General features: G+C 37.3%; 1 protein-coding gene across 2 annotated transcripts; it reads left to right on the top strand.

Annotated features, from left to right (window-relative positions):
* Positions 1-1,945: 1,945 nt before the first annotated feature.
* Positions 1,946-22,492, top strand: LOC136830129 (protein bicaudal C homolog 1-like). 2 transcript variants are annotated; one of them, XM_067089320.1, is made up of 19 exons: positions 1,946-2,292; positions 6,254-6,345; positions 8,741-8,810; positions 9,125-9,301; positions 9,837-10,069; positions 10,199-10,330; positions 11,016-11,125; positions 11,883-11,991; positions 13,148-13,313; positions 14,210-14,323; positions 14,424-14,594; positions 15,032-15,178; positions 15,868-16,020; positions 16,857-16,985; positions 17,612-17,745; positions 17,974-18,087; positions 18,668-18,842; positions 19,533-19,652; positions 20,946-22,492. In XM_067089320.1, exons 1-19 carry the CDS (start codon positions 2,112-2,114, stop codon positions 21,032-21,034), a joined length of 2,616 nt encoding a protein of 871 aa, XP_066945421.1. In that variant the 5' UTR covers positions 1,946-2,111; the 3' UTR covers positions 21,035-22,492. The 2 variants fall into 2 exon arrangements, with proteins under 2 accessions (XP_066945421.1, XP_066945422.1); XM_067089321.1 differs by lacking the exon at positions 14,210-14,323 and having other exon boundaries at positions 1,973-2,292.
* The last annotated feature ends 2,917 nt before the right edge of the window (positions 22,493-25,409 follow it).

The raw sequence follows: 25,409 nt of genomic DNA, 5'->3' as shown, positions 1-25,409 counted from the left end.
TCCTCCGCCGCCACCCCCAAGAAAGTATTGTTATTCATTATTATTTATGAATATTGTGAACTCACTCGAGGAAGGTCGTTGGCACATTCTTCTGCTCTGTGACTCACTTCACTTCCGTCTTCATATTCTCTCTCTCTCTCTCTCTCTCTCTCTCTCTCTCTCTCTCTCTCTCTCTCTCTCTCTCTATCTATTATATATATATTATATATATATATATATATATATATATATATATATATATATATATATATATATATATATATATATATATATAAATGTGCGTGTGTCCCCCTCCATAATCATTCTCTCTCTCTCTCTCTCTCTCTCTCTCTCTCTCTCTCTCTCTCTCTCTCTCTCTCTCTCTCTCTATATATATATATATATATATATATATATATATATATATATATATATATATATATATATATATATATATATATATATATATACAGTACATATGTGTGTGTGTCTTTCTCTCTCTCCCCCCTCCATCATCTCTCTCTCTCTCTCTCTCTCTCTCTCTCCAGCTACAGACGACGCAAGTAGGGATAATTATAAATAGAACAACACGTCGTCCTCCCAAAGCCACTGGGGAAACTGTCATGCCTTAACTATCTCTCTCTCTCTCTCTCTCTCTCTCTACTTCTTCTACTATCTCTCTCTCTCTCTCTCTCTCTCTCTCTCTCTCTCTTTCGTTTTCTTTTAGTTTCCCTTACTTCCCTCCTCTCTCTCTCTCTCTCTCTCTCTCTCTCTCTCTCTCTCTCTCTCTCTCTCTCTCTCTTTCTCGTTTTCTTTTCGTCTTTCTTACTTCTTCTGATACTATCGTGTCGTTCTCTCTCTCTCTCTCTCTCGTTTTCTTTTAGCTTCCCTTACTTCCTCCTCTCTCTCTCTCTCTCTCTCTCTCTCTCTCTCTCTCTCTCTCTCTCTTTTCCTTTTAGCTTCCCTTATTCCTTCTTTATTGTTCTCTCTCTCTCTCTCTCTTTCTCTCCCTTTCTCTCTCTCTCCTCCCCCTCTCTCTCTCTCTCTCTCTCTCTCTCTCTCTTCTCTCTCTTTTCCTTCTAGTTTTCTCTTATTCCTCCTTTGTAGCTCTCTCTCTCTCTCTCTCTCTCTCTCTCTCTCTCTCTCTCTCTATATATATATATATATATATATATATATATATATATATATATATATATATATATATATATATATGTATGTATGTATGTATGTATGTATGTATGTATATATCACCATTATTTATGATAGTGTCGGTGTATTAGTAATAGTGACAGTTATAATGAATGATAAGTACCGTTATTACCGCAGTATTACTGGCTCTTTGTCGGTACTTATAAGTCATCTGAGAGCGGTAGACGTTATTAATCGATTTTTATGTCATTACTAGTAACCTACCTTTGGAAAAATAAGGTGAAATAATGCCCGTTATTTAATTATTATTTTAACTGGTATACAAATTCTGAAACAAGCTAATGGCTCGTTAAGCGCGTTTCAAACTCTTGATAAAAACGACCTTGGCAAAATGTATTTCCTCATTTTTACGCTTAATATTATTAAATGATTATATATTATAAGAATTCAAAATTAGAGAATTGGTATTGTTGGTTTTCTTTCAGCTTTCGCATTAACAATTTAAAATTCAGGGTATTTGTACATAGATGTTCTTGTTTAACTATCGATTCGAAGGCGGAATTTGGTGTTGGAACCCGAACATTGTGACACTTCCAATAAAATTTTAGTTTATTTTCGAAATGTTTCGTTTAGGCCCATAATACAGATTGTTTGGAGGAATTCAAATAGTTTAATCACTTTTCATTCATCTGGATATCATCTCATATCGGAATCCTACCGTGGGGCAACGTTTTTTAACCTAATTAAGAACATTTATTGAATCCAGCGACTAATATTCGCAAGCCTTCCTCCCAGAATCGATCGCGAGTCCGTTCCAGAAGGGAGCGCTCGCCCACTCGGTTTTTCAGGATGGGTCAGACTGACAGCCCTGCAGTACGCCACCTCCTTTGACGTTTGGTAGTAAGGGACACTCTTCTTCTATTCTCCGGTGATTTTTTTTTTTTTGTTCTTAAGTTTGCAAACCAGAAACGATTAAAATAATGGGGCCACACCATGACCTTCGATCGGGATCGACCTTGTCCGAGGACAGCCACTCCGAGGGGACGCTCTCCCATGCAAATAGTTTGGAAAAGATGACGCCCGCTGCTACTGTCAACGAAGAGGGCCTTGCCGAGCAGAAGTTCCGGGTCGACAGGAGGAAACTGGAGACTATGATTCTCGGTAGGTCTGATTGGAAGTGAACTGAGATGTTTAGGCTTTTATGATTTGGTGATTGCAAGGTCTTCGTGCTTAAGTTCAGCTCTAAAAATCAACTGGAACGTAGATATATACTTTATCAGTTTAGGTACAGCTTTCACGAGGTGAATTTAGGTATCTGTGGAGTAAGTCTTTTGGGAAATGAATCGAGATATTTAGGCCTTTACGATTTGGTGATTGTAAGCTAAGGTGAAAAAAAAGTACATAGAACCTCGATTCTTTTGATAAGTTGGGGCATAGACCGTCTCACGGTGAATTTAGGGACCTGTGCTGTAATCCTATAGGCCTATATATGAGACGTAGAATCTTAATTAATGGAAGGTTTATCTTATAACATTCAAACTGCGTAGGTTCGTCCATTCAGATTTTCAGCTCATAAAAAGCACTCAGACCCTCGATACTTTATAAGTTCAGGTGCAGCCTTTCACGAGAATTTAGTGAATTTAGTATATATATATATATATATATATATATATATATATATATATATATATATATATATAAAGGACGCAGAATCTTAATTAAGGGAACGGTTTATCTTTAAACATTTTAACTGCATAGGCTCGTCCATTCAGATCTCAAGAATAGGGGCGTTCTAAATTTTCATGGTTACAAAATCGCCCCCACCCCCGGCCCCGCCCCCTTCCGTCAGTATAGCAGTTATCTCGTAGACTCTAATGTACATTGTAATACAATTGTTACTTAACTGAGAATAGTTTCGGTGTGTCGGTGAATGATAGAGCGTTTCGTATTTCGAGTAGGCTACGGTGATATGATTTCATTTGTTTTCGTAATATTTAGCCTGAAAATGTCAATATTTCTCAAACGATTTCATTCGACTAATATATAGCCTGAAATGTCAAAAGATTTCTACCATGATTTCATTAGTTTTCATAATATTTAGCATGAAAATGTCAATATTCCTCAAACGATTTCATTTGTTTTCGTAATATTTAGCTTGAAATGTCAAAATATTTCACACGAGTTCATTAATTTTCGTTATATTTAGCCTGAAGTGCCAAAATATCTCATACGATTTTATTAGTTTTCGTAATATTTAGCATGAAAATGTCAGAATTTCATACGATTTCATTCGTTTTCGTGATATTTAGCATGAAATTGTTCATATTTCTCATACCGTTTCATTAGTTTTCGTAATATTTAGCATGAAATTGTCAAATATTTCTCATACGATTTCATTCGTTTTCGTAATATTTAGCATGAAATTGTCAAAGATTTCTCATACGCTTTTATTTGTTTCCGTAATATTTAGCCTGAAAATGTCAAGATTTCTCATACGATTTCACACGGTTTCGTAATGTTTAGCATGAAAATGTCAATATTTCTCATACGTCATTCGTTTTCGTAATGTTTAGCATGAAAATGTCAAAATGTTACGTCATGGAATACCTTCGCTAGCAACTAGTTTTAAACAGACAGTTAAACAACTCTCCGTAATAAGAACGTTATTGGACAAATATATTAGGAAAATTAATGGGCGCCCCTTTTTCACGCCGTAGCGTAGGGGAGAGGATACGAAGAGGTTCCTTAACAAATATGTCCCCGGTTTCTGCTTAAAAAGATTAATGGGGCGTCTGTGGTAAAAATAACCCTACACTACCGCTAGGATATTTACCGCCTTTTTGTTTATGTATGTCTTTTGTTTATGTTTATATTTACTGCCTTTTATTTGTTTTGTTTTTATGTATTCTGTGTATTTACAGTATATTATTTAACGTCTTTTGTTAAAGTATTTACGTTCATCTCCGAGGGGGATGGTACTGAACACGGCGCCCACTTTGCGCGTAAACAGGTAATTACCAGACCAGAAGGGCTTGGTAGTAATCTTCGGTGGCCGGCAGTATAAAGTCACAGGAAAAAAGTCAGAAAAAGTCACAATTTTGGCCAGGAGAAAAGTCTTATTAATTTATGCTGGCCGGTAATAAAGTCACAGGACAAAGTCACAATTTTGGCCAGGGAAAAAGTCACATTAATTAATGGTGGCGGGTACTAAAGTCACAGGAAAAAAAATAAGAATTTTGTCTGGGAAAAAAGTCAGATGAATTTATGCTGGCCGATAATAAAATCACTGGGAAAAAAAGTCACAATTTTGGCTAACAAAAAGTCAACATTAATTTATGGTGGCCGGTGATAAAGTCACAGTGGGGAAAAAATGAAAAAGTCACAATTTTGGCAAGGGGGAAAGTGTCATTTTATTTTATGGTCACGGAAAAATTCACAATTTTTCTCGAGTGTCATGTCTCTATATGGACAGTCTTTTGTTTCATGTTTTAACGGAGATCCCGTTGCTTGCACTGGGTTATAACCTTTTTGGGGGTCACTATCTAGTTAAGATTGTGACATTTTTTCCTGTGACATTTTTTCCTGTGACCTTTTTTCTGTGACCTTTTTACCAGGGAAAAGTGACCCCTAAAGTGGTTATTTCATTTGGCAGTGGAACGCCAAATCTGACTGACGTCATATCCTTATTAATGGTCCCTATAGAAATAGCTTTATAGTTACCAACTGTATCATGCTAAAAAGTTAATTAGTGATTTTTAAAAAGGTTTATTTAATATTTACGCAATTTCCACAGTGTCGGATTATTGCCAAAAAGTGCCCTGGACCCCATTTTATTCTGAGCACCAGAACTACCATATCCACTTGTGTAAGAATAGACAGTTAATACCAATTATAGGCCTCAACAGTTTTTTATTTTCATTTTAGGCCTCAACAGTTCTTTATTTAAATTTTATTCATTTATATTTAAGTGATCAATCTTCATAGAAACTTGCAATAACCTTTTAGCTACACGTGCTTGTCATCTAGGCAAGGTCAGACCAGGCAGGGCACAGGTAGAAGCTTTTTTGTCCTAAATATGGATGAATTTAGGGTACTGTTCCCCAAAGGTAGCCTTTATTTTGTTCCCTTCAACCCCCCTCCCCCCTTCTCTCCCCTTCCTCCCCTTCTCTCCCCCTCCTCCATTATTAGATAGTAACCTGTAAGGTCCTTTTAGTTAGTGAACCCTTATTTTGGATAGTCAAGTCCCTGTTTTGCACCCAAGCCTTACAGATGAGTTTGCAAAGGAATTTGTAATCATTCTTAGTATGGATAATTGTAATTTGCCTGTAATTTTCTATTAGATAAAATTACATTCCTAAAGCAAGCTTGGTATTTGTTAGTAATGACCTGCTGAATATGCATAATCTGTATTAGATATGATGACAGCTTCTTGCAACCAGCAAAACTGTAATATTACAGCAGCCGTCAATGTTTGTCCAAGTTTTACTAAAGATAAAACTGTACTTTAGTTGTGTGGCCTGATTCCGGCCAGTTGCTGACCGTGACAGGTTATGGCCTTTTGGGCGGGCTGGCCAGGTCAGGGCACATTGCCCTAAGTTAGGTTAGGTAGGTAAGAAATTTGGTAGGTTAGGACCCTGGCATTAAAGGAAAGGTTATGTCTTTGTATGAGCAACTTGTCCTGGTCGACGGAAAGGTTGTGTCTTATTTATGTATGAGGAACTTGGCCCGGTTGATGACTGGCGGGAATCAGGCCGAGCAATTAAAGTAAAGTTTTACCTTCTTTAAATGAGAAAGACTTAACTGTGTTAATAATTAACAAAATTATAGTTATTTGCCCTGGAATGGTTCATGTAACCAGTAAAACTGTAATATTACAGCAGCTGTCAATGTCTTAGTGTTATTACAAAGAGTAAGACTTTTACCAGTTCTATTATTGAAAAAATTAAAATGTGTCTTTGAGTACTTCATGTAACCAACAGAACTGTAATATTACAGCAGCTGTCAATGTCTCTTAGTGTTATTACAAAGATTAAGACTTTTACCAGTTCTAGTATTGAAAAAATTAAAATTTGCCCAAACTGTATTCCCAACCAGTACTGACAGAACCCCTCTTATTGTCCAGGTTGTCCAGCAGATCCTAGAGATGTAGAGTTTATGAAACTGCCAATTCGTATGGATGGCAGGATACTTTCAGCAGAGGACTTTTTCCAGAGGGTAAGTAGTAGCCGAGGACCTTTTTCTTTTGGTAGGATGAAGTAGGAACAGTATACTTTTTTTGGAAGGGTAGAGTAGAAACAGAGGATTCTTTGGAAACGGTTGAGTTGAGACAGAGGATTCTATGGAAAGGGTCAAGTACAGAGGGAGTAGATTCTTTTGCAAAGGTTAAGTAGAGACAGAACTTTTTTGTGGCTAGTGTCCTGTCGTCTCCTCAGTTGACTGTACGGGTGCACAGGTCTCCAGTAGCACACTCAGCACAGCCAGTCAACCACACACATTCCAGGTTGATGGATATAGGCTATGACAAACAAGTTTGGTCACTAGGGACGGTGTCAGCACCAGTTGATCTGGACACCTTAATGTTTCGAAGAATTATTCGATCTAGGAATACTGTCGGGTTAGTCCCTCAGTCTCGACACACCAAAGCTGTTACTGTTCGGCTCTGTCTTTATGGACTGTGGGCATAACAACCGTTGACATGCCATTGAAAATATTGCTTCTCGTCCAGTCAGCGAAGTTTAGTAACAATTAGGTCTGGTCAGTATGTACTTGGATAGGTGACCTCCTGGGAACACTGGATGCTTTTGACGTCTAGTTGTCATCTTTCGCACCCATGGTCAGAAATGTTGGGGCTAGTCATTACTTGGATAAGTGACCTCCTAGGGACTTCAGATGCTGTTGGCGTCTAGGAGATGTCTTTCATATCCATGATTCAAGTCTTGGGCTAACTACTTCCCGTCGTTCAGCCTGATTAGTTGGAGATCAACAGTGTATGAGCATTCCATTTCTAAGGACCCCAAAGCCTACCAGATGCCTGAAGGCCTTTCACATTACCACTTAGGACTTCACCTCAAAACTATTGCCGACAACTTATTTTTGGTTACGACTCGACCAAGAAGTGGTGTCTAGGACCTCCACTTCTTTTGACTTTGTTTAGATCAAATGGACATAATCCACAGCTGACATGGTGGACAACAATGTTTCAGGTGAGATTTCTTAAGGTCAGGGCCATTGATCTGCCCCTAGCATTCAGGAAGAACCCATCGGACAGGTACTAAGGATGGGAATGTGGTCACAACAGACCACATTCACCTCCATTTTACATTCAGGATGTTACCCATAGATCATCAGAAACTTTTTCCTTGGGTTCTGTGGTGGCTGCTCAACAGTCATGTAGATCACCCAGCTCTTGAGGACAGGTAGCATCTTGCTTAAGGTGTGTGGCTGCAAGAGGAGGTGTGTGTGTGTGTGGGATTGGCCTTCTACCTTCTCTTTTATACCTTTCTAAGGGATGGTTAGTAAACTGTCACATGCTGGATTGGCGTGCATGCAGATGTTCTAGGCGACTGAGTTTCCTGTCTATAATAAAGCTGTTTTTGGATTAAAATGCAACTCCTACCCTCTTCTCTAGCAAGGGGGGAGAGGGACTAACAATGAATGGACCTACTGGTTATCTCCAGCTTTATTGTCCCCGACAGTATGGGCTCACCCAAGCTTATCTTCAAGTCGGTGACGTTATGTTGCATTTATTTGAAGGCCCAAAAGTCTGGCAGTTGAACTTCACACATTGAACAGATCAGAGGCATGGGTCTCCTTTGATCTTACATGACCAGGAAAGAGGCCCCAGGTGAGGTGAACTACCAGTCAGTCTAGAGATTTGTCCAGAATCCTCCCTCCAAGGAGTCAGTCTCCCATATGGGAAGACTGAGGGTATGTATACGTGTAGGAACAAATAGTATTTTACCCACCTCTAGCTGCCCCTCATTCTGCATCCTGGGCCAAAAGATAGTGATTGCATACCATCTGGATGGAAGGGATTCCTGCCCTGACATCAGTAGCCAACTACAGTACTAATATTCACCTTCTTTCAAGTTAAATGGCCAGTTCCAGCTTGCGCTGAAAGTAAATCCCATATGTAAAGACAGAGGGTTTGTAAATTTGGAAAAATACAAATTACTGCAAAAGTTTTTTTTGAAAGTTTGCATATACACAATGATTTCTCAGGAAGGGGTGGGTAAAGAAGATTGAGTGTTTTGGAAAGGACTGATAGAAAGGTTTTTTGGGAGTGTCACAAAGAGATGGAGGTCTTGGTTAGAAAGGTCAAAAGATGTAGGGTTCTTTGGGAAGTCACATAGAGATGTAGAGCTTTTTTTGCAAGGGTTATATAGAAATGTAGGATTCTTGGGAGGACCCATTAAAAGGGCAGGATCAGAAATGAAATGTTGAGCTCCACTAAAAAGAAGAGGGCTGATTAAAATCTGCATTTTTAAGATAGTCCAGTCTGTTTTGTGTATGGCTAGCAAACATTGATGGTTTTAATGGAGTAGAGAACCTTGCTAAACCTCAGCACTTTTGTAAAATCATTGATGATCATTATTTAAAACTTTTTCAGATAATGGACAAAACCAAGACAGACATAAAGTACCCAAAATTTTTGAAAGTTGGAGCCAGGAATAAGAAAGGTGAGAAAACTTTTCAAGTACTTGACCCTCTTTTGTAAGTTCTCATAATACATTTTTATTGTTTAAGCATATGAAGGCCCATTTCTGACTGCTTTTATCATTTTAAGCTAGAATCATGAAACGTCCTCTGCATTATCCCTTTCAGGGGCTAAACATTGCATACAGTGTAATTTAGCAACCTTAATTTACAATACCAACCCCTTAAGTATGAGGACTGTTCCTTTGCTGAGGCCTACATGATTGTATATATATTAACCCTGTCAAATCTCCATGTAAAGTATCCAGTCCCACTATACAAAATATACCCTCCTTAGACCCTCATGTGCGAGTGGTTGGTGAACCAGAAGCGGTCCGCATCGCGGGTGCTATGGTCCGCCAGGAACTGGAACCTCTGAGTAAAGTCACCATGAAGCTTGATGTGTCTTGGGTACACCATTCCTTCATCATTGGCAAAGGAGGAATCACCATTCAGCCAATTGTGAAACGCACAGGTGAGGTTTTTTTTTTAATGGCAAGGTTTTAAACATGCTGTTCTATCCCTACATATTGATGTTTGCTCTACGCTTGAAAAGGAACCTTGTTTGTTGCTGAGGGATTGCAGATGTGTCTTGCTTTTCTTTTGAGCACTAATGAGTATTAGTGAGGTTTTTCAGGTGTTGTAAATTTGCAGTCTATAGACTCATTTGTTGGTACAAAGGTGGTTTTATATTAAGTAGGCTCTTAGGAAAATTTATCAGTGCTAATATAGGTAAAGTATAATTTTCACAAGCTGTAGAGTCAGCTCTTAAGCTTAGCAATCCTTATTGTGACTTCAGTCAGGTTCTGGAGTATTGTACTGGTCCAGATACCCCTCACTAATGTTTCAGCAGGATTTTCATGAATATATTTTGCTTATTCTAACTAGGATTTGCAAGTAAACAATGATGATCGTGCTTCCAATAGGCTCAGATTGATATCTAAACACAGGTATTGGATTTTGATTATACAGAGCACATTATTTCACCTTTTAACAACTTGACCACACAGGTGTGAGCATTCACTTCCCCGATGGCAACAAGAACAGCGAGGTTAGCAAGAGCAACCAGGTCTCGATCAACAGCCGTGGCGAGGATCTTTCAGGTCTGGAAGAGGCCAGGGCAAGTATACGCGAGCTTACTCCCATTGTGTTCACCTTCACTCTGTCTGCAAGAGCCCAGTTCATCAACATTACGGATCCAAGCATACTTATGCAACATGTGCAAGCGACTTACAATGTACAGGTGGGTTTGATTTCTTGCAGTGTACTTTTTCTGTATTTTTCAACGAGCTGTTTGGCCAGTTCAGCATTTGATACATTGAATACAGAGGACACGATCCACTATTTCAAGGTATCGTTACACCTATTCCAGGCTGACCTCAGAGTGACAGATGACATCTCACCTGTGATTGTGGGATCAGTTAGGGGCAACAACGAATTTGATGCGGCTCGTGTGAAGGAAGCTACGCTTTGCATTCTGCAAGCATATTGTGATAAACTGGCAGTAAGTACAGTACACCCTTGCTTAGGTAACCATGGAAACTCCCCTTATGTCAAGTTCAGTTCTTTTCAAGTTTCACAGAGAGGATTATGTTGATCTTTGGTCAGTTTTGTGTGCTGTGATATGGAAGAATATTTGGTAAAGTTGGGATGTGATTTTTTACGTGTATGTAGAGTAACATGCTGAATTTTAACATTGCATGGAGATTCTAAATTATTTAGTTTTCCAACCTCGTTTTTTGGATTGTTAGATAATCAACCTATGGTTCATTTCAAAGACGTAACCATTACTGTATACTCCCCTAAGAGTGATATTGCCGTCAGTGCACCTCATGGGTTGCACTGTAGGCAACTAAGGTTTTTTGCAGCATTCCTTTGGGCCCTAGCTGCAACCCCTTTCATTCCTTTTACTGTACCTCCCTTCATATTCTCTTTCTTCCATCTTGCTATCCACCCTCTCCTAACAATTGTTTCATAGTGCAACTGCTTTGAGGTTTTCCTCCTGTTACACCTTTCAGACCTACCTGCTCTCAATTTCCTTTCCAGCACTGAATGACCTCATAGGTCTCAGTGCTTGGCCTTTGGCCTAAACTCTGTATTCCATTCCATTCCATTACTGTATACTGATCTCTGAAATTACTCGAATATTTCACAGCTTCATCGTAATTGATTTCTTAATTTTTTAACAGAAACAAATGCCAGTGCAGATGACCTTGGAGATCTCTCCTCAGCATCATTCTTTTGTTCTGGGAAAGAATAACGAAGTCTTGAAGCGCATCATGCAGCTTACTGCCACAAAGTGAGTCCTTCATTTTAAAAACAGAGCCGAGATTTGAGTTGGTATCAGCACACGGTGGTAATTAACTTGAAAGTTTGTTGTCCAAGTGTTGCATCAGTATAAAGTACAGTAAGAGACCAGGGTCTCTTACTGCTCAGTTCCAAAGCAGAAGTACCTTTGTAAGAATATTGTATTTATGGAAAGGAAAAAAATGCCCATATTTCCTGGCTTTATACCCTAATTGTAGCCTTATTTAGTCCCTATGGGACCCCAGGCAGTATTAGTGTTTGGGTAAGTCTGTCATAGGAAATCAACAATTGCCAGATTTTGTTCCAAAGTAGAGATACCTTAGTAAGACTGTTGTATTTATGGGAGGGGAGAAAATGCTCATATTTCCTGGCTTTATACCTTAATTTTAGCCTTATTTAGCCCCTGTGGGACCCCAGGTATTAGTGTTTGGGCAAATCTGTCACGGGAAATCAACAATCGCCAGATTTTGTTTCCAAAGTAGAGGAACCTTTGTAAGAATGTTGTATTTATGGAAAGGAAAAAAATGCCCATATTTCCTGGCTTTATACCCTAATTGTAGCCTTATTTAGCCCTTGTGGGACCCAAGGTATTAGTGTTTGGGTAAATCTGTCATGAGAAATCAACAATTCCCAGATTTTGTTCCAAAAAGAAAGTCTCAACTAACTCATTAGGTAAAGTTTTAATAGCTCAAGAGTTTAGTCTGAACCTGCCAATAGATTTGTAAGTAATGCTTTCATCTGTTTTACAGAATCACTTTTCCTGATGCAAGTGATTTGAGCACTCCCCCTTTAAAGAGATCAACTGTTTTAATAAGCGGTTCTGTTGACAATGTTTATTTGGCTCGGCAAAATATACTGGTGAGTATTGTCTTGAATTATTTACAGCTTAGTTATGAGTCCCACTTTTCCTTAACCCTTAGGGCCAAATGGTGTAGTGCAGAGTGCCTGCAGGAACTAGAGATATGTATGTAGTTCCTTGTAGGTCTGGTGTCTGGAAACCCAATGTGAAACCAGGGAACTTGAAATGCAGGCTGATGCTAAAACTTCAGTGCAGCTATAAAAAATCAAATGGAGCTTAACTTAGAGGTGCATGCAGTGGAAGTAGTCTTGTCTTTTTATGTCAGCTATTTAGGAAGTGGTAGAAGTTTTCTCTTGAGTTTATCTATGTCTGTGTAGACTTCTGGTCTGACAATGTTAGAGGAGCCATTTTAAAAATGATCAGCAAATGAAGGTATGCTTGAGAATTTATACAAAGTAGCAACTCAGATTACCAGCATTTCAGTCACAGAACCTGGAGTGTTACATATTTACATGACCTCAGTAACACACAATACCAAATAAGGTAAAAACTATGCCAGTGACCATTTGGCAGATGTGGTGAAGCAGGTACATTTTGACAAGGATTAACACTCAAATGAGCATTCACAAAACTGTTCAAGACTGGACATAGTTTAGTTTATCAGTCCCAACAAGCACTTGTCTTTGATTCAGTTTTTGTTTTGCTCTATGCTTGCAAATTTTAGCAACAAATCCTAGTGGTAAATCTTGATAAATGACAGGATTCCATGATGAGAAATGCAAACATGTGAATGAGAATAGTTAAAATACTTAGGGTATAAGTTTGGGTATCAATTTCAAAACAGTAAGTAAATTTTCAAGGAAATTTAAATAATTATATAATAGATGAATATTAATTGTGAAAACTGTTAGCTAGCACAGGAAAGAGTAAATCAGAGGATAGTTGTTCCAAAAACTTGGGATGGAACGTGACCTAGGATAGGCATGCTGTTTGTCAGGAGAACTGATGATTTCTAATGGGCAGCAATAGAAGAGGTGTATATTATACAAAAACTAATGCAAATGGTTCCCAAAGGGACAGCCCCCTGCCACCCACAAAGGTTGAGGGTCCTTACCATTGTTATAAATGCGTAAGAGTATGGCCTTGAGACATTCCTGCAGATTGAGGTTGTAAGCAAAAAACATCAAAGACTCAGTGTTTTCTTTGTCTCTCCAGGGATGTTTACCACTGGTCCTGATGTTTGAACTTATGCCGGATCAGGACGTAGACCCCAACGAACTAAGGCAAATCATGCAGACTTGGGATGTCAACATCTTTCTGAAGAATAAGAAGCTGGATGGACGGAGACTAGTGGTGATTAAGGGTGCTGAGAAAAATGCGGGTAGGACTATGTACAGATCTATAGAATTCAGAACCTCTTACAGATTTATTTTTCTGCTCATTCTTTAGTTTGCTTTCTTTCCAAGGAGATAGCTGCTTCTGCTTAAGGGTGCTTGTCAGCATGGCTTCAACTGTCGCTTGAATTACTGAGAGATGCTTGTACTACTTGCTTGAGTGACCAGCTGGTTACACATGGTGGCTGGAGCACAGCCTAGAATTTTCAGTTAGGGAAAATGCATTTCTTTGTGAATTTAATTTTAAACCATTTTATCAACCATGTTTGATCATCAGTAGCCAAAGCTATTATGTGTTTACCCTGTAGAACTGACATCAGTAAAAATACCTTGAGTAATATCATTCTGGATTCTGTCAAATATCTTGCTAGGTCTTGACTGCTTATAGTAAAAATACTACAACAGGAATGCTGTTGTCAAGTAGCTTGCTGGATCTTTCCCTGCTTGTTAGTGTGGAGCAAAATTGGAATGGTAATACAGAGCTAAGTCTTTTATCATGGTGGTTCAGTAAATGTCCATTGGGTTACAAATTGAAAAGGAAATGTATGTTTGTGTGCAGACTTTTTTAGTTGGTAATTGGTAATCAAAATATACAGTTAACTCTCAGGTTACTTGAGCTCAAGAATTTATTGCATAAAAATAAACAGTTCTTAGCTATGAAATCACTTGAGTTTATTTAAATTTGTGGAAATTTTGAACATTGGGGATAAACTCCCAAATAAGATATACTGTACCACCAAAGACTATTGGGTTCTGTTTAGGGTCCACTACTTTGAGCTTGAGAGTCTTTGCATGTTTCACAGCCATTGCTACCTTAACATTTCTCCTTCGTTTTCATGACAGCAGCAAACTCACCAAGACTTGCAATTAACCGCCCTTACAGATAACATTTACGAAGCATGGCGCCTGATCTCCAAGGCCGAGAAGGAACCTCCTAAAGCACGCATTCCTTCCTCCTATGTCATTCCTGAAGCAGACCCTTTGTATGGAATTGGTAGTAAGTAATTGGTTCAGCGTAATGTGAAGACCTTGTCCATTTCAAGCAGTTTAGTATGTAACTATCTCTTCTCTGTGCTATATTGTGTTGTCACTTTCAGATTTAAATATTGGTCAGTGGCTAGGAAGCAGCAAATCCCCCAACCCTGTTTTGTCTCACTCTCAAGGGCAGTCCAGCACTCACTGGGATAGCGGACTGCCTTCCGCTGGCAGCCAGGTTCCTTCGTTCCTTCCCCGGTCACCGTACACACCTCTTGTTCTTGACCCTGGATGTGAGTGCTCTGCCCTCGACTAAGTTCATATCTTTCGCTTGAGAACTAAATTTCATTGCATTGTTTACTGATACTGACTCATATTGATTTATAAAGTAAGACCTCAACTTAACAGACTTAAGTACTTACCAGCTGCATTGTTATTTTATGCTGTGCTACCATTTCAGGTGCAGTACATTTTTTGATAAATCTCCTAAATTTAATGTTGTGTAAAGTGTAATTAAGTTTAAGTCAGAAACTCTATGAAATTGCTGTTTTTAAGAGATGTAGAAATACTTATCTCAGAAAGTTAGACCCCAAAATGTCAGTTGAGGTGCTCATTAGTTTTGTAACATTGTGATTGGAATGAGCGTTTGATATCATTTACTGTACTGTACTTGTATGCTAGCATTTGAGCCTTGGCTTTACAGGAGGTTCTCTCTCACCCTCTCCCACAGCAACCTTGTACTCGAACAACTACCTGTCGCTCTCTGGGAATCTTGATGACTATAGCAACGGTCTTCTGCCAAAGACAGGGAATGGTAGCTCTTCATCTGGACTGAACATTAACTCGATTATTCCTTCTGGAATGGTTACCAGTATGAGTGAGGAAACTGTTCATTTCATATAGTTGCAATATTGAGATATATGACTTCAGTACAAAATTTTTATTACTAGTCATGTGCTGTGCATTACATAATGCTAATTGTTATAAAAGATTGTTTTAATGAAGCTACTAGCCTTCCTGCCAATTTAGGTTTTATTGCTGATACTGTACATATTTTCTGTATGATTTTAATAACTTAAGATAGGAGTTTGCAGAATTTCCCATGGGTTTACTCCTGAAAGGAACTGTAAAAGTATTTATACTATTTTTAAGCCTTATAAACAGATCATAACATCAAAATGAAAATTGTAGAACCTACTCACCTGCATATCAGGTTCTCATAACTTGGGTCTTCTAATTGTTGCATTCGAGGGATGTATTTCAGTGCAGTTTTGTGTGTTGGGACCAGAAATATGCAGCAATTAAATAAGTTTGGGCGGTGGGAGGGGGTTTTATTTTTTTATTTGTCGATTTTCATGTTCTGTACAACAGCTGATGAAATTATTAGTGTCTGTAAATTACTGATGTGAATATACAGTATAACTCAGGTGTTCTTGTACATAGTACATAGGAAATCAGGGTAAAATTTTATATATAGTAACAATGTGAGACACTGAATGATTAAGCTCCAAAAAGTACTGTAATGAACTGATTGTGTTTGATAACTACAAAATGCTTTACCTGCAGGGGACGCGTCTTGTGGAAACAGTAGTAACACTGGGAGCTCTGTGTCGTCTCCTATTCAGTCTCCCAGAGACGCCTCGCCCGACCAGTTAATGACAAGCCAAGGGTCGCTGCTGTTTGGCGATTATGATTCTTCTTCAAAAATGGGAATGAAAGGTTAGTGTGTGCTTTGAAAGGAAGCTAAATCTTAGCTATATATGCTGTTTGCATTATTCTGTTGTGTCCATTTTAATACTGGATTATGTCAAGGTTAGCAAACCCAACATCTCCATGTCAAGAACAGTGAACCCAATGATCCCCATGTAAAGAATGGCTGATCCTTTCCGGTCTGAACTCCAATTCCACATGAGGGCTAGTACTAAACTTTGCAAAACAGTGATTCATCTACAGTGTTTTGCCGTATTTAGTACTAGCCCCAGGAGGGTCAAATGTGTTTTGCCTTGTTTAGTACTAGCCCCTGGGGGATCAAATGTCTGGTACCAGTGTGTTCCTGTCTAGAACAGCAAACCTGATTATTCCCATGTAAAGAATAACAAACCTAATAATCTTCTTGTAAAGAATAGTGAACCCTGCTGTGAGTGCGTTTGCTAATCTTGACATGATCCGTAATATTTGATTAGGAATAAATCATGAAATGTTTGTGGTTACAGGTACTATGCTTTTGTTAATAATGTATTGTTATAAGCTGCCATTTTATCAGCGTTCTGACAACTTGGCCTATATAGTTTGTTTTCTGTTTCAAGCAAGTTCTTAAGTGTGCACTTAAACTATATTTAAAGCAACTTAGGGAGCACATTTTTCAGTACTACTTTTCAAGTTAGCTTGAATTCTCTTAACCCTGTAAATTTGCATGGTTGCAAATACAATACTGCAACATCACATTGATAGGTAACATTATCTGACAGCTAGCTATGATAAATGGAACCATCCCATTTTGTTATAACATTATCAGCCACTTTCACTTTTGTATTTAACGGAATAATCCTTTCCAGCTCTTTCAGTGATGATGACAGATATTGAACGCCGTGCCCCGGGCTGCGAAAAGAAACGGATGGAACTCGAGCATCAGAAGCTGAATCCGCTGTCAGATTACAGTTCTAAAAAGCTTCAGGCTGCCAAGGGTACGTTTTAGCATACTGGTTACTTGCCTGGTTAAGTCTGGGTACCTGAATTAGTTTGATGGGAGCTTGTGACTACTAATCTAGTTGAAAAAATTGGTACTATTGCCTGTGAAGTGATTTATGCATTCAAACTGTAACTACAATTTCACCCATATAGAATTGTTTCTTTAGTAATTGTTTAGTGGAGACATTAAGCTTCTACTGGTTAAGTATTCCAACCCAGTTACTCCTTTAGGTTAGAATGTCTTAGTGCTTTAAACTCTTCTATATATTTGTTCAGAGTTGGTCCTTTTTCCATGAAAGGAGGACTGCTTTAAAAGCTGATTTCTTCTGCGTTGTTGGTAACATTCTCTCAAGGATAACATATCCATGAACTATATACAATGTTTGAATAGTCATTTCTTGCATGGATAATACCCAGACATATGAACAGGCCTTAGGTAATTTGGTGGCAAACTGTATTATCCCCAATAAAATGGAGACACAATCAGGATTGTTGGTGAATTTCATTCAGTTTCTGTACTTCAGATCTTGTTGTACATACATGAACTATCTGGTCACCACAAGGAATACCCATAACTTTGCCCTTTTAAGAGAAAAAGACTCTATTTTCTTTTTATTTCCAGCTATGAAAGAACAAGTGAATGCGGCTGGTCCACGTACTCCAACTTCAAATTGGTCTGGGTACGGCTTCAGTAAGAGTATGCCAGATTTCATGATCCGTCAGAGGATGCAGGAGAAGTGGCTTCAGAATAACTACGTAAGATTTCAATGAACTTAGGGGTTGAATTCTATACAGATACATTTGCTGATGAGGAATCCTTTTGCTGGTTCTGCCAATCTGTTTAACTTATAGTTTTGCTTGGCTCTCCATAAGCTTATAGTTTTGGAGAGCCAAGCAATTTGCAGAAGAGAGAATTAAGTCTTTAACTGTGATTTGAGTATGGTTTATGTTCACGTGAGTAACTGAATGATGTTTTTCTTTCAGGGACAGAAAGATGTGGAGAAATGGGATGGTTGGAAAGCACCATCAGGAGAATTGTCGGGTTTCTCAAACAGCCAAGGCCTCTCAGATTTGTCCTACTCATCCCACCTGTCTCAGGTTTGTCTTAGTAGAAGTTGGTCCCGAATATTGTGAATATAATTTAACTAGATTTGTCACCAAAGTTTCAAGTGCTATGTATACAGAGCTCTCAGATCATCAGATGCTATTGAGTTTCTGGCCTTTTGTAACTCAAGATATAAAAGTACAAAAAACAATTCAGTAAAGCCTCCAATTGAATATTTCAGGATGTCCCATATCAAACATATTCCTTATCATAAGGTAGCCAGGCCAAATTCATAATTGTCAGCAGATAAGTTCAGAAGCTATTAACTTAGGTCTGATGAATTGACGGGGTTACTGAGGTCTGATGAATTGAAGGGGTTACTGTGTACATTAATTAATTTTAAAATGCCTGAGAAAAGTGACAAATTTCTAGTTATGAAGTTCTTTCTTTATTAGAGGGTAACAGTCACATTGATTTCTTAGAACTCGTAAGAGAATCATTTGACGAAATATAGTCATCATTATTGTTGTATGTAAGAGGTATAACATGTCCACAAAGCTTCATGCTGTACTAAATAGTTTATTGATATGGTATAGTAGACATTGTTGAATACCAACCTTTACTTATCAACAGATACCTGAAAATGTCAGCACTGCTGAGGCAGAGTTGACCTTGCAAAGGCCACCAGTCAATTTCTCAGCCAGCAACATCATGGACTGCATCTTGCCTCGCTCGAACAAGGTGAACACCTCAGGGCAAATGGACATCACATCTATATTGACAGACATACAACTGGAGCAGTATATTGGTGAGTTGGGTCTAGAAGTTGTTGCATCACCTTGGCAAAATAGCCAACAGAATACCTGGCGTAGTATTTTCATTTTTGATTTTTTTAGATTATCTTCACCAGTTGCAAATGTAATTTCTTAATTTCAATAGATTATTTTTGTCAATGCATCCCCCTAAATTTAATTCACCATTTTGGTGTATCCCTAGATAAGTTAGTTTTCCATGCTTCATTTTTTTTTCCCCCACAAAGACTGATAATTCGTTGGCAACTTAGCATTGACTTGTAACTCTGTGGTGTTAAATTTCACAACAGAAGCAGCAAATTGTCTTGAAGTGTAAATGTTTCTATTTAATATGATTGCAGTATATCTCTTGTTTGTATGTATGCATCTTTTTCACCCATTTCATTTATTTAAATAACCAAAGCTTTAAAAGGCTAATTGAAAAGAGTAATTGAGGATTCCCTCATACCCCACTGAATGGTAAGGACTACCTATGTCCATTATCTAATGTAAATGGTATATAACCATCTGTAGCGTTTCATCAGATAGCTAAAGTTCTAATCACTTTGTCCACGAAGTATTTCTTGAAATTTTATAGCTATAAGGAAATATTTGCCCTTGGAATGTAGCTTTTCTTGTTGGGTACTGTTTTTTTTAGTTCCTGTGCTCTCTTGTCTTTATTATTGTATTAATGTCTCTATTTTCAGATGTGTTTGCATCCCAAGATGTCGACCTAAACATGTTCTTGACATTGGATAGTACAGATCTCAAAGAACTGGGAATTAAGATATTCGGACACCGTAAACGCATCTTGATGGTTATAAAAGGTGAGGAATCTGTACAGCATTTTGTTTATCTAATAGGGATTAAGTGTTAAGTCACTGAGTGTAATACCTTTGGGTAAAGCTTGTACTGTAATAGCTTCAAAGTAAAACTGGCTATTCGAAGAGCTCAGTAGTCCACTGTAGTTACACTGGTACCATTTAGTGATGCAACAAGAACAATGCCTTTGAGAGGCGGGCCTATGGCTTCCTTTGGGACTGAGAACCACCACTCTTCCCTTCCCTAGTTTCCTTCAGGCCTGGGCTAGAATGGGCCATTAGGCTGCTTGTGATGGTAGCCTTGCACTAAAAACAATTTTACAAGTTTAAAAAACTGAATTAAAAAGAGGAGGAATTAGCTAGGCAAAGTATTACCAAATTGGTGGAGAATAGCTAGCTTTCTTTTCACTTGATAGCCTATTTCATGTCTGAGAATGCAATTTGCTTCATATGATTTTGAACCCATCAAGATGATTGTCCAAAGAACTGGTGTGATATCCCAGATGTCATTGGTGGTAGTAACACAGCAGGTTAGGTTTCCCAGGTCCCAGTAAACTAATGAACCTTATGAGGTGTGCCTACCATATTTGATCTTTGATATTGGTTGAATGTTGAGGTTACTCTTAGAAAACTTATAACTTGTACAAATTGTAACACAACCAGTGACCTTTTGTTTCCCCAATACTCCTGTTGGGAACCTTTCCTCTTGAGAAAAATGATATCAGGTACCTTTGAGGATTCCTTGGTAGAATTCCTTATTTTTGGCTCACAACTGACTGTGTGGTGTTATTGCAGTTATAAAAATGTTCTCCAGAAGCATATATGGATCTAAATGGTTCCCCTTTTGGCTCTGTAAAGGGTGCCACTTCTAAGAGTTTTTATGGTTAAGGGAAGAATACAACCGTAAGTAGAATCTTATAGCAGAGCTTTAGGCTCGACACATTAGTCAGAAACTGTAGAAAATTGAAGAACAATGAGATATAACTAAGTTCTTTGGGGAGATGGCTAGTTCTAAGGTAAGGTTAATAGTTTTGGATGAAAACAAGATGTCAAACTTGCTTTGCAAAGGTTGAAGAAATGCATTTTTAATCTGTCATTTAATTATTGCAAAGGTTGAAGAAATGTATGTTTGTTTAATCTGTATCCCAGTACTTTCCAGTGTCATTTAAATTTTAAACTTTTCCTGTTAATGTAATTCATTATAATGTACAATTATCCCCTTGTGCCATGTACTGTATTGCAGTCATTCAAAAATCAGTCATATTTAACAAATCCAGTCATGCTTTTCGTATCTTTCAGATTTAGCAAGTAAGAAGCCATTCATTGGTGGAAATTCGTTACAGACCTTAGACCATTCAGCTACCACGGATGAGGGATCACCTGCTTGAATTTTATTTTAGAGTACTGTACTTGATCAGTTTAAATGTTAAATTTATTTCCCACTGTTTCTTGTGAAAGAGATTGTTTGTGTCTCGAGTAATCCTTATTTTGAGGCTGCATCTTGACACTGCGGTAATGCTGATGAATTGCGGAAGTTGCAAAAGTGAATTCTTACTTTCTGGGAATTCTACGAACACTTTTGTTTAACACTGTAGGAGCTGTGTAACATGGAATATAAATCTTTTTAAGCTAATTTCACTGGGGGCTTGCAAGATTGAGCTTCAGTAATATTTAAATAGTTTATTTAGCTCAAATTTGTGAGTACCTACTGTTAGTGGCACTAGATTCAAAATGGTTTATTGTATAGGTTTTAAGACTGAAAAATATCTGGTCGTCATAGTTTTTATGGTGAATTAGAATTAGTAGTCTCAAGGCTGTTAAAATTGAAGATGGGTGGGTCACGGTTCCGTAAAATTGGCCCACAGTTCTATGTACAGTTTCTTAAAATATTTTTTACATAAGTGCTGTACTGTTGAAAATTTAAGCTTGCCTGCTGACATTTTACAAGCTGGAGATATCATTTTGATTTTAGTGTGCCTTTTCTTCAGGTTTTCTGTTTTGAAAATGTTAGTAGGTACAGTATTTTCCACTCATGAATTTGGAATTTTCATTGGTCAAATTTTACCCGTAACCTTTGTTGTAACACAGCAAACTACCAAGTGTTCAAACTAAGTTATATATAGTCAAAGGACTTAAACTTTTCTTTAATTAGCTGAATTGTGGCTTCAACTTAGAGGTAAAGAAACTTGTAGATCAAAAGTTACAGGTTATATAAGTCACCCCTCAGTGGTTTTTCATCCCTGTTCAGGATGAGACTGGTTAAAGCACTTTCCTTGCAGTTTGTCAGATGTGATTCCTTATCAAAGATAGAATTGAATTGTGTTCTCCAGATCGATTTCGTTTGTTCATTGTGGTACCCATTAATCATTTTTGTGTGGTTTTAAAAATTTAATTGAAGGTTGTAGATCATTTATACTGCCATTTCAATGCATGACAGGGCACAATGTCCTAAAATAAGCTGGTATTATGGCAAAAGAAAGTAATTCAACTTTGCGCCAAAACTGTCCCAAACGTAAACATATCTTTACAAAGTATTTATGTATTGTCTTTGTATATATTTAACCTCGTCTACTTTTTTGTATTTAATGACTAACCTTGCTAATCCTGTTGATTGATTTTAGATTAATTTCTTTTTATCTTAATTTTAGTAGTGGAGACTTGTCAGATCCCCTTAAGCACTTGGCAAGAAAATGTACTCCACTTTAAAAAAAAATAAAAAATTTGCATTCACAAAAAAAATTCCCAAAAAATATTTTTAACAAGAATTGAAGCATTATGTTTCTAAGTGATTTTTGCGTTTTGATTTTTTTTGTTTAGTTTAATAAAATAAAAGTTTCCTGAAATAATCTTGGGCATTCTTCAACCTCTGTAAGTGAATGGTAGCATGTGTGATTCAGTGTCTGTTAACATATATTGCATGAAAAGTTAGGTCATGGTTTTAGTGAGAAATGATTATAAACTAGGTTATTGGTCCTCGGTTAACTTTAAATGATAATAGCTTTTAACTTAAAGTATCTATGCATTTTTGAGGTAAATCACTTTTAACTGATAAGTGTAAAGTAAAGGTTATCTTAGGCCAGACATTAGTGGAACTTTGCCTGTATTGGTATCTGAAGTGTACAAGTGTACAGTTTACTACAGAATCTGTTAACATAAAGTTTTTGTAAGCTAGCAGAAGATTGTTCCCCTAAGTATGAGTACCTGGGGAACTACAGTAGTGTGTGTAGGCCAGTGGCACAGACTTGGGGATTTACTCAAGTGGACAAACTTTAATGAGACCCAATTTTAAGGAGAGTACAGTAAACTGCTACAGCTATAGGCCTAGTATTAAGTCCAGTTACTCTTAAGCACAAAATTGATTCATAAAATACACAGGATGTCTCCACAACAAAAACGCAGAGTATAATTTCTAAATATCTTAAAGAATTATACATTGGTGGAATAAAAGCACTAAGAATTTAAGTAGATTAAAAGTATTGACAAAATGCATCAAGTTTACTGCACAAGTACCAGAAACATCTTGGCAAATCTGCGTTTATTAACAAAACTTTTAGCCTGCATTTTCATGGCAAGTTGTAGGATGATTAGAGTTTTTAATGGTTAACTGTGAATTAAAGCAAAATAGTCTTGAGGGATAAGCAACAATTACAATGTTATTTTATCAGCTATATTTTCTAGTGGCTTAAAAGTGATAATATAAAAATTATCCTGCAGGGAAGGCATTTAGATCCTGCTTTATGTTCTGGAGATCATGGATTTAATATCAGCTTAACCATAGGTCTAACAAGTGCCGTAGACACTATAACCCACTAATTGGGTGTGAGGGCTTGATTCTGTTCTGTTTCTGCCCAAATGTATATTCACCAAATCATCTATATTTTCTGTGGCTTAAACAGTTATGGAACAATAACTCTAATGCCCATAAACCCTGATAGAGGTTTTGCCAGAGTTTAAGATTGTGGCTTTTTCTAACGCCTATAAACCTCATAATCAATCAATATTGCCTTGTAAACGTAACATAGGCCTAAACTTGCTTTTATTTACTAATTTCTGAACAAACATATCCACTAGTGGTCTTTTCTTTACTTTAATTTACTAACATATCACTACTGTTTTATAATTAATAAAGGTGAAAACTGTCTTTGACAACATAAAGTATAACGGTACAAGCCCCAGGGTGACGTGAACAGAGTATACAATGGTCTATTCTTAACTTCCATATATTTACGGAAATTTGCTTTTATTCACTAATTTTTTAATATATATTTGTTGTTACATAAATAAAAAAGGCCATGTTGGTTGACTGAGAGCATATTAAAGTATAACAACGGTGTAAAAGATTATAAGAAAACATCATTGTTCAAATTTCATAGAAAGGTAAAATAAAAATTGAGTAGTTTGTCTATCAATAAGCAGTCCGTTTTCTATTATGGTTATCATAGAAAACGACCAAGTTCTAAGGTAAACTATATCGAGAAACCAAAATTTCCTACATCTGTTGAAAGAGTAATTTTTGTACAATAACGTAAAGTTTTATCGAATATTATTGAAGCTAAGACATATCCTATACGCATTTTAAGTCATTTAAATATCACTGAATAATAATCAATATATTTTGTAGGAATATATGGCGGATTTATGTGAAAAATAACTGTTTAAAGTGGTTCGTTTGTTCTACGCAATTTCCGAAATTCGGCCATATTTATTGAATTTCAATTTGAGGTTTGAAATGTAGTTATATACGAATCAGTGTTGTTGAAAAAACAACCAGATATGGCTGGTTGTGACTATAAAAGTCTGAGATCGTGTAGACATGAATATAGAAATGAATTCATTAATCGTAAATTTGCAAAGTGTTTAGGGCACTGAAAGGTTGTTATAGCAAGTGTAAATTGTTATAATAGGGTTGTACGGTTGTAAGATTGTTACAACAACAAAAAACTATAGGCGTCCAAGTAGTAAAATATGTTTGTTAATCTTAGATTTGCAAGTATTTAGGTTACTGAAAAGTTGTTATAAAAAGTGCAAATTGTTATATCGAGTGCAAGGCTGTAAGATTGTAAAAAAAAAAAAAAAAAAAATGATAGGCCTATGCGTCCAAATACTAAAATGAACAACTTTCTGACCTGGAATTGGTCCAGTCGGTGTGAATTTGACCTTGTTTTGTTTGTTTAAGGGAAAGGGACTGAATATAATCTTCTGATAATGGCGGAAAAGTCAATTTTGGCAACGGCGTAGGCCTATGTTTTAGTGCGAGACTAATTAAGCCAAAGTTACTTTCTGAAAAGAAGCAATTTTAAGGCAAAATTTCCTCACTACAAAAAACTTATAATAAAGAGGACACACACACATACATACACACACACACACACACACACACACACGCGCACACACGCAAGTGCAGGAATTCTTAAGAATGACACAAAAATGTTTACGAGTGAGCGAAGGCCCTTTGCAGAAAGCCACGCCCATGTGATGTGCGGCTAACTCTTAATATCACCGGCCCCGCCCATCTCAGGCGCGTACCAAACCCATCTTTTTTTTTTTTTTTTTTTTTTTTTTTTTTTTGCCTCTGCGTTTTGCGATTTGTATGGTTCTTGTTTGTGTAGCCTTATAGTCAGTCTTGGTTTTGTTAAACTGTCTGAGTGTGTGTCTTGTTTATGTACCCTCAGGCAGTCTCAGGCTTAGTTTTATTAAACAGTTTGAGTTTTTATTTTGTTTTTACTTTTAATAAGTGACCAGTCTTAGTTTTATTTACCAGTG

This window comes from Macrobrachium rosenbergii, chromosome 46 (genome assembly GCF_040412425.1).
Source record: "Macrobrachium rosenbergii isolate ZJJX-2024 chromosome 46, ASM4041242v1, whole genome shotgun sequence".
Classification (NCBI taxonomy): domain Eukaryota; kingdom Metazoa; phylum Arthropoda; class Malacostraca; order Decapoda; family Palaemonidae; genus Macrobrachium; species Macrobrachium rosenbergii.
Note: the sequence above shows the minus strand (reverse complement) of the source record. Positions and strands in the feature narration are given on the sequence as shown.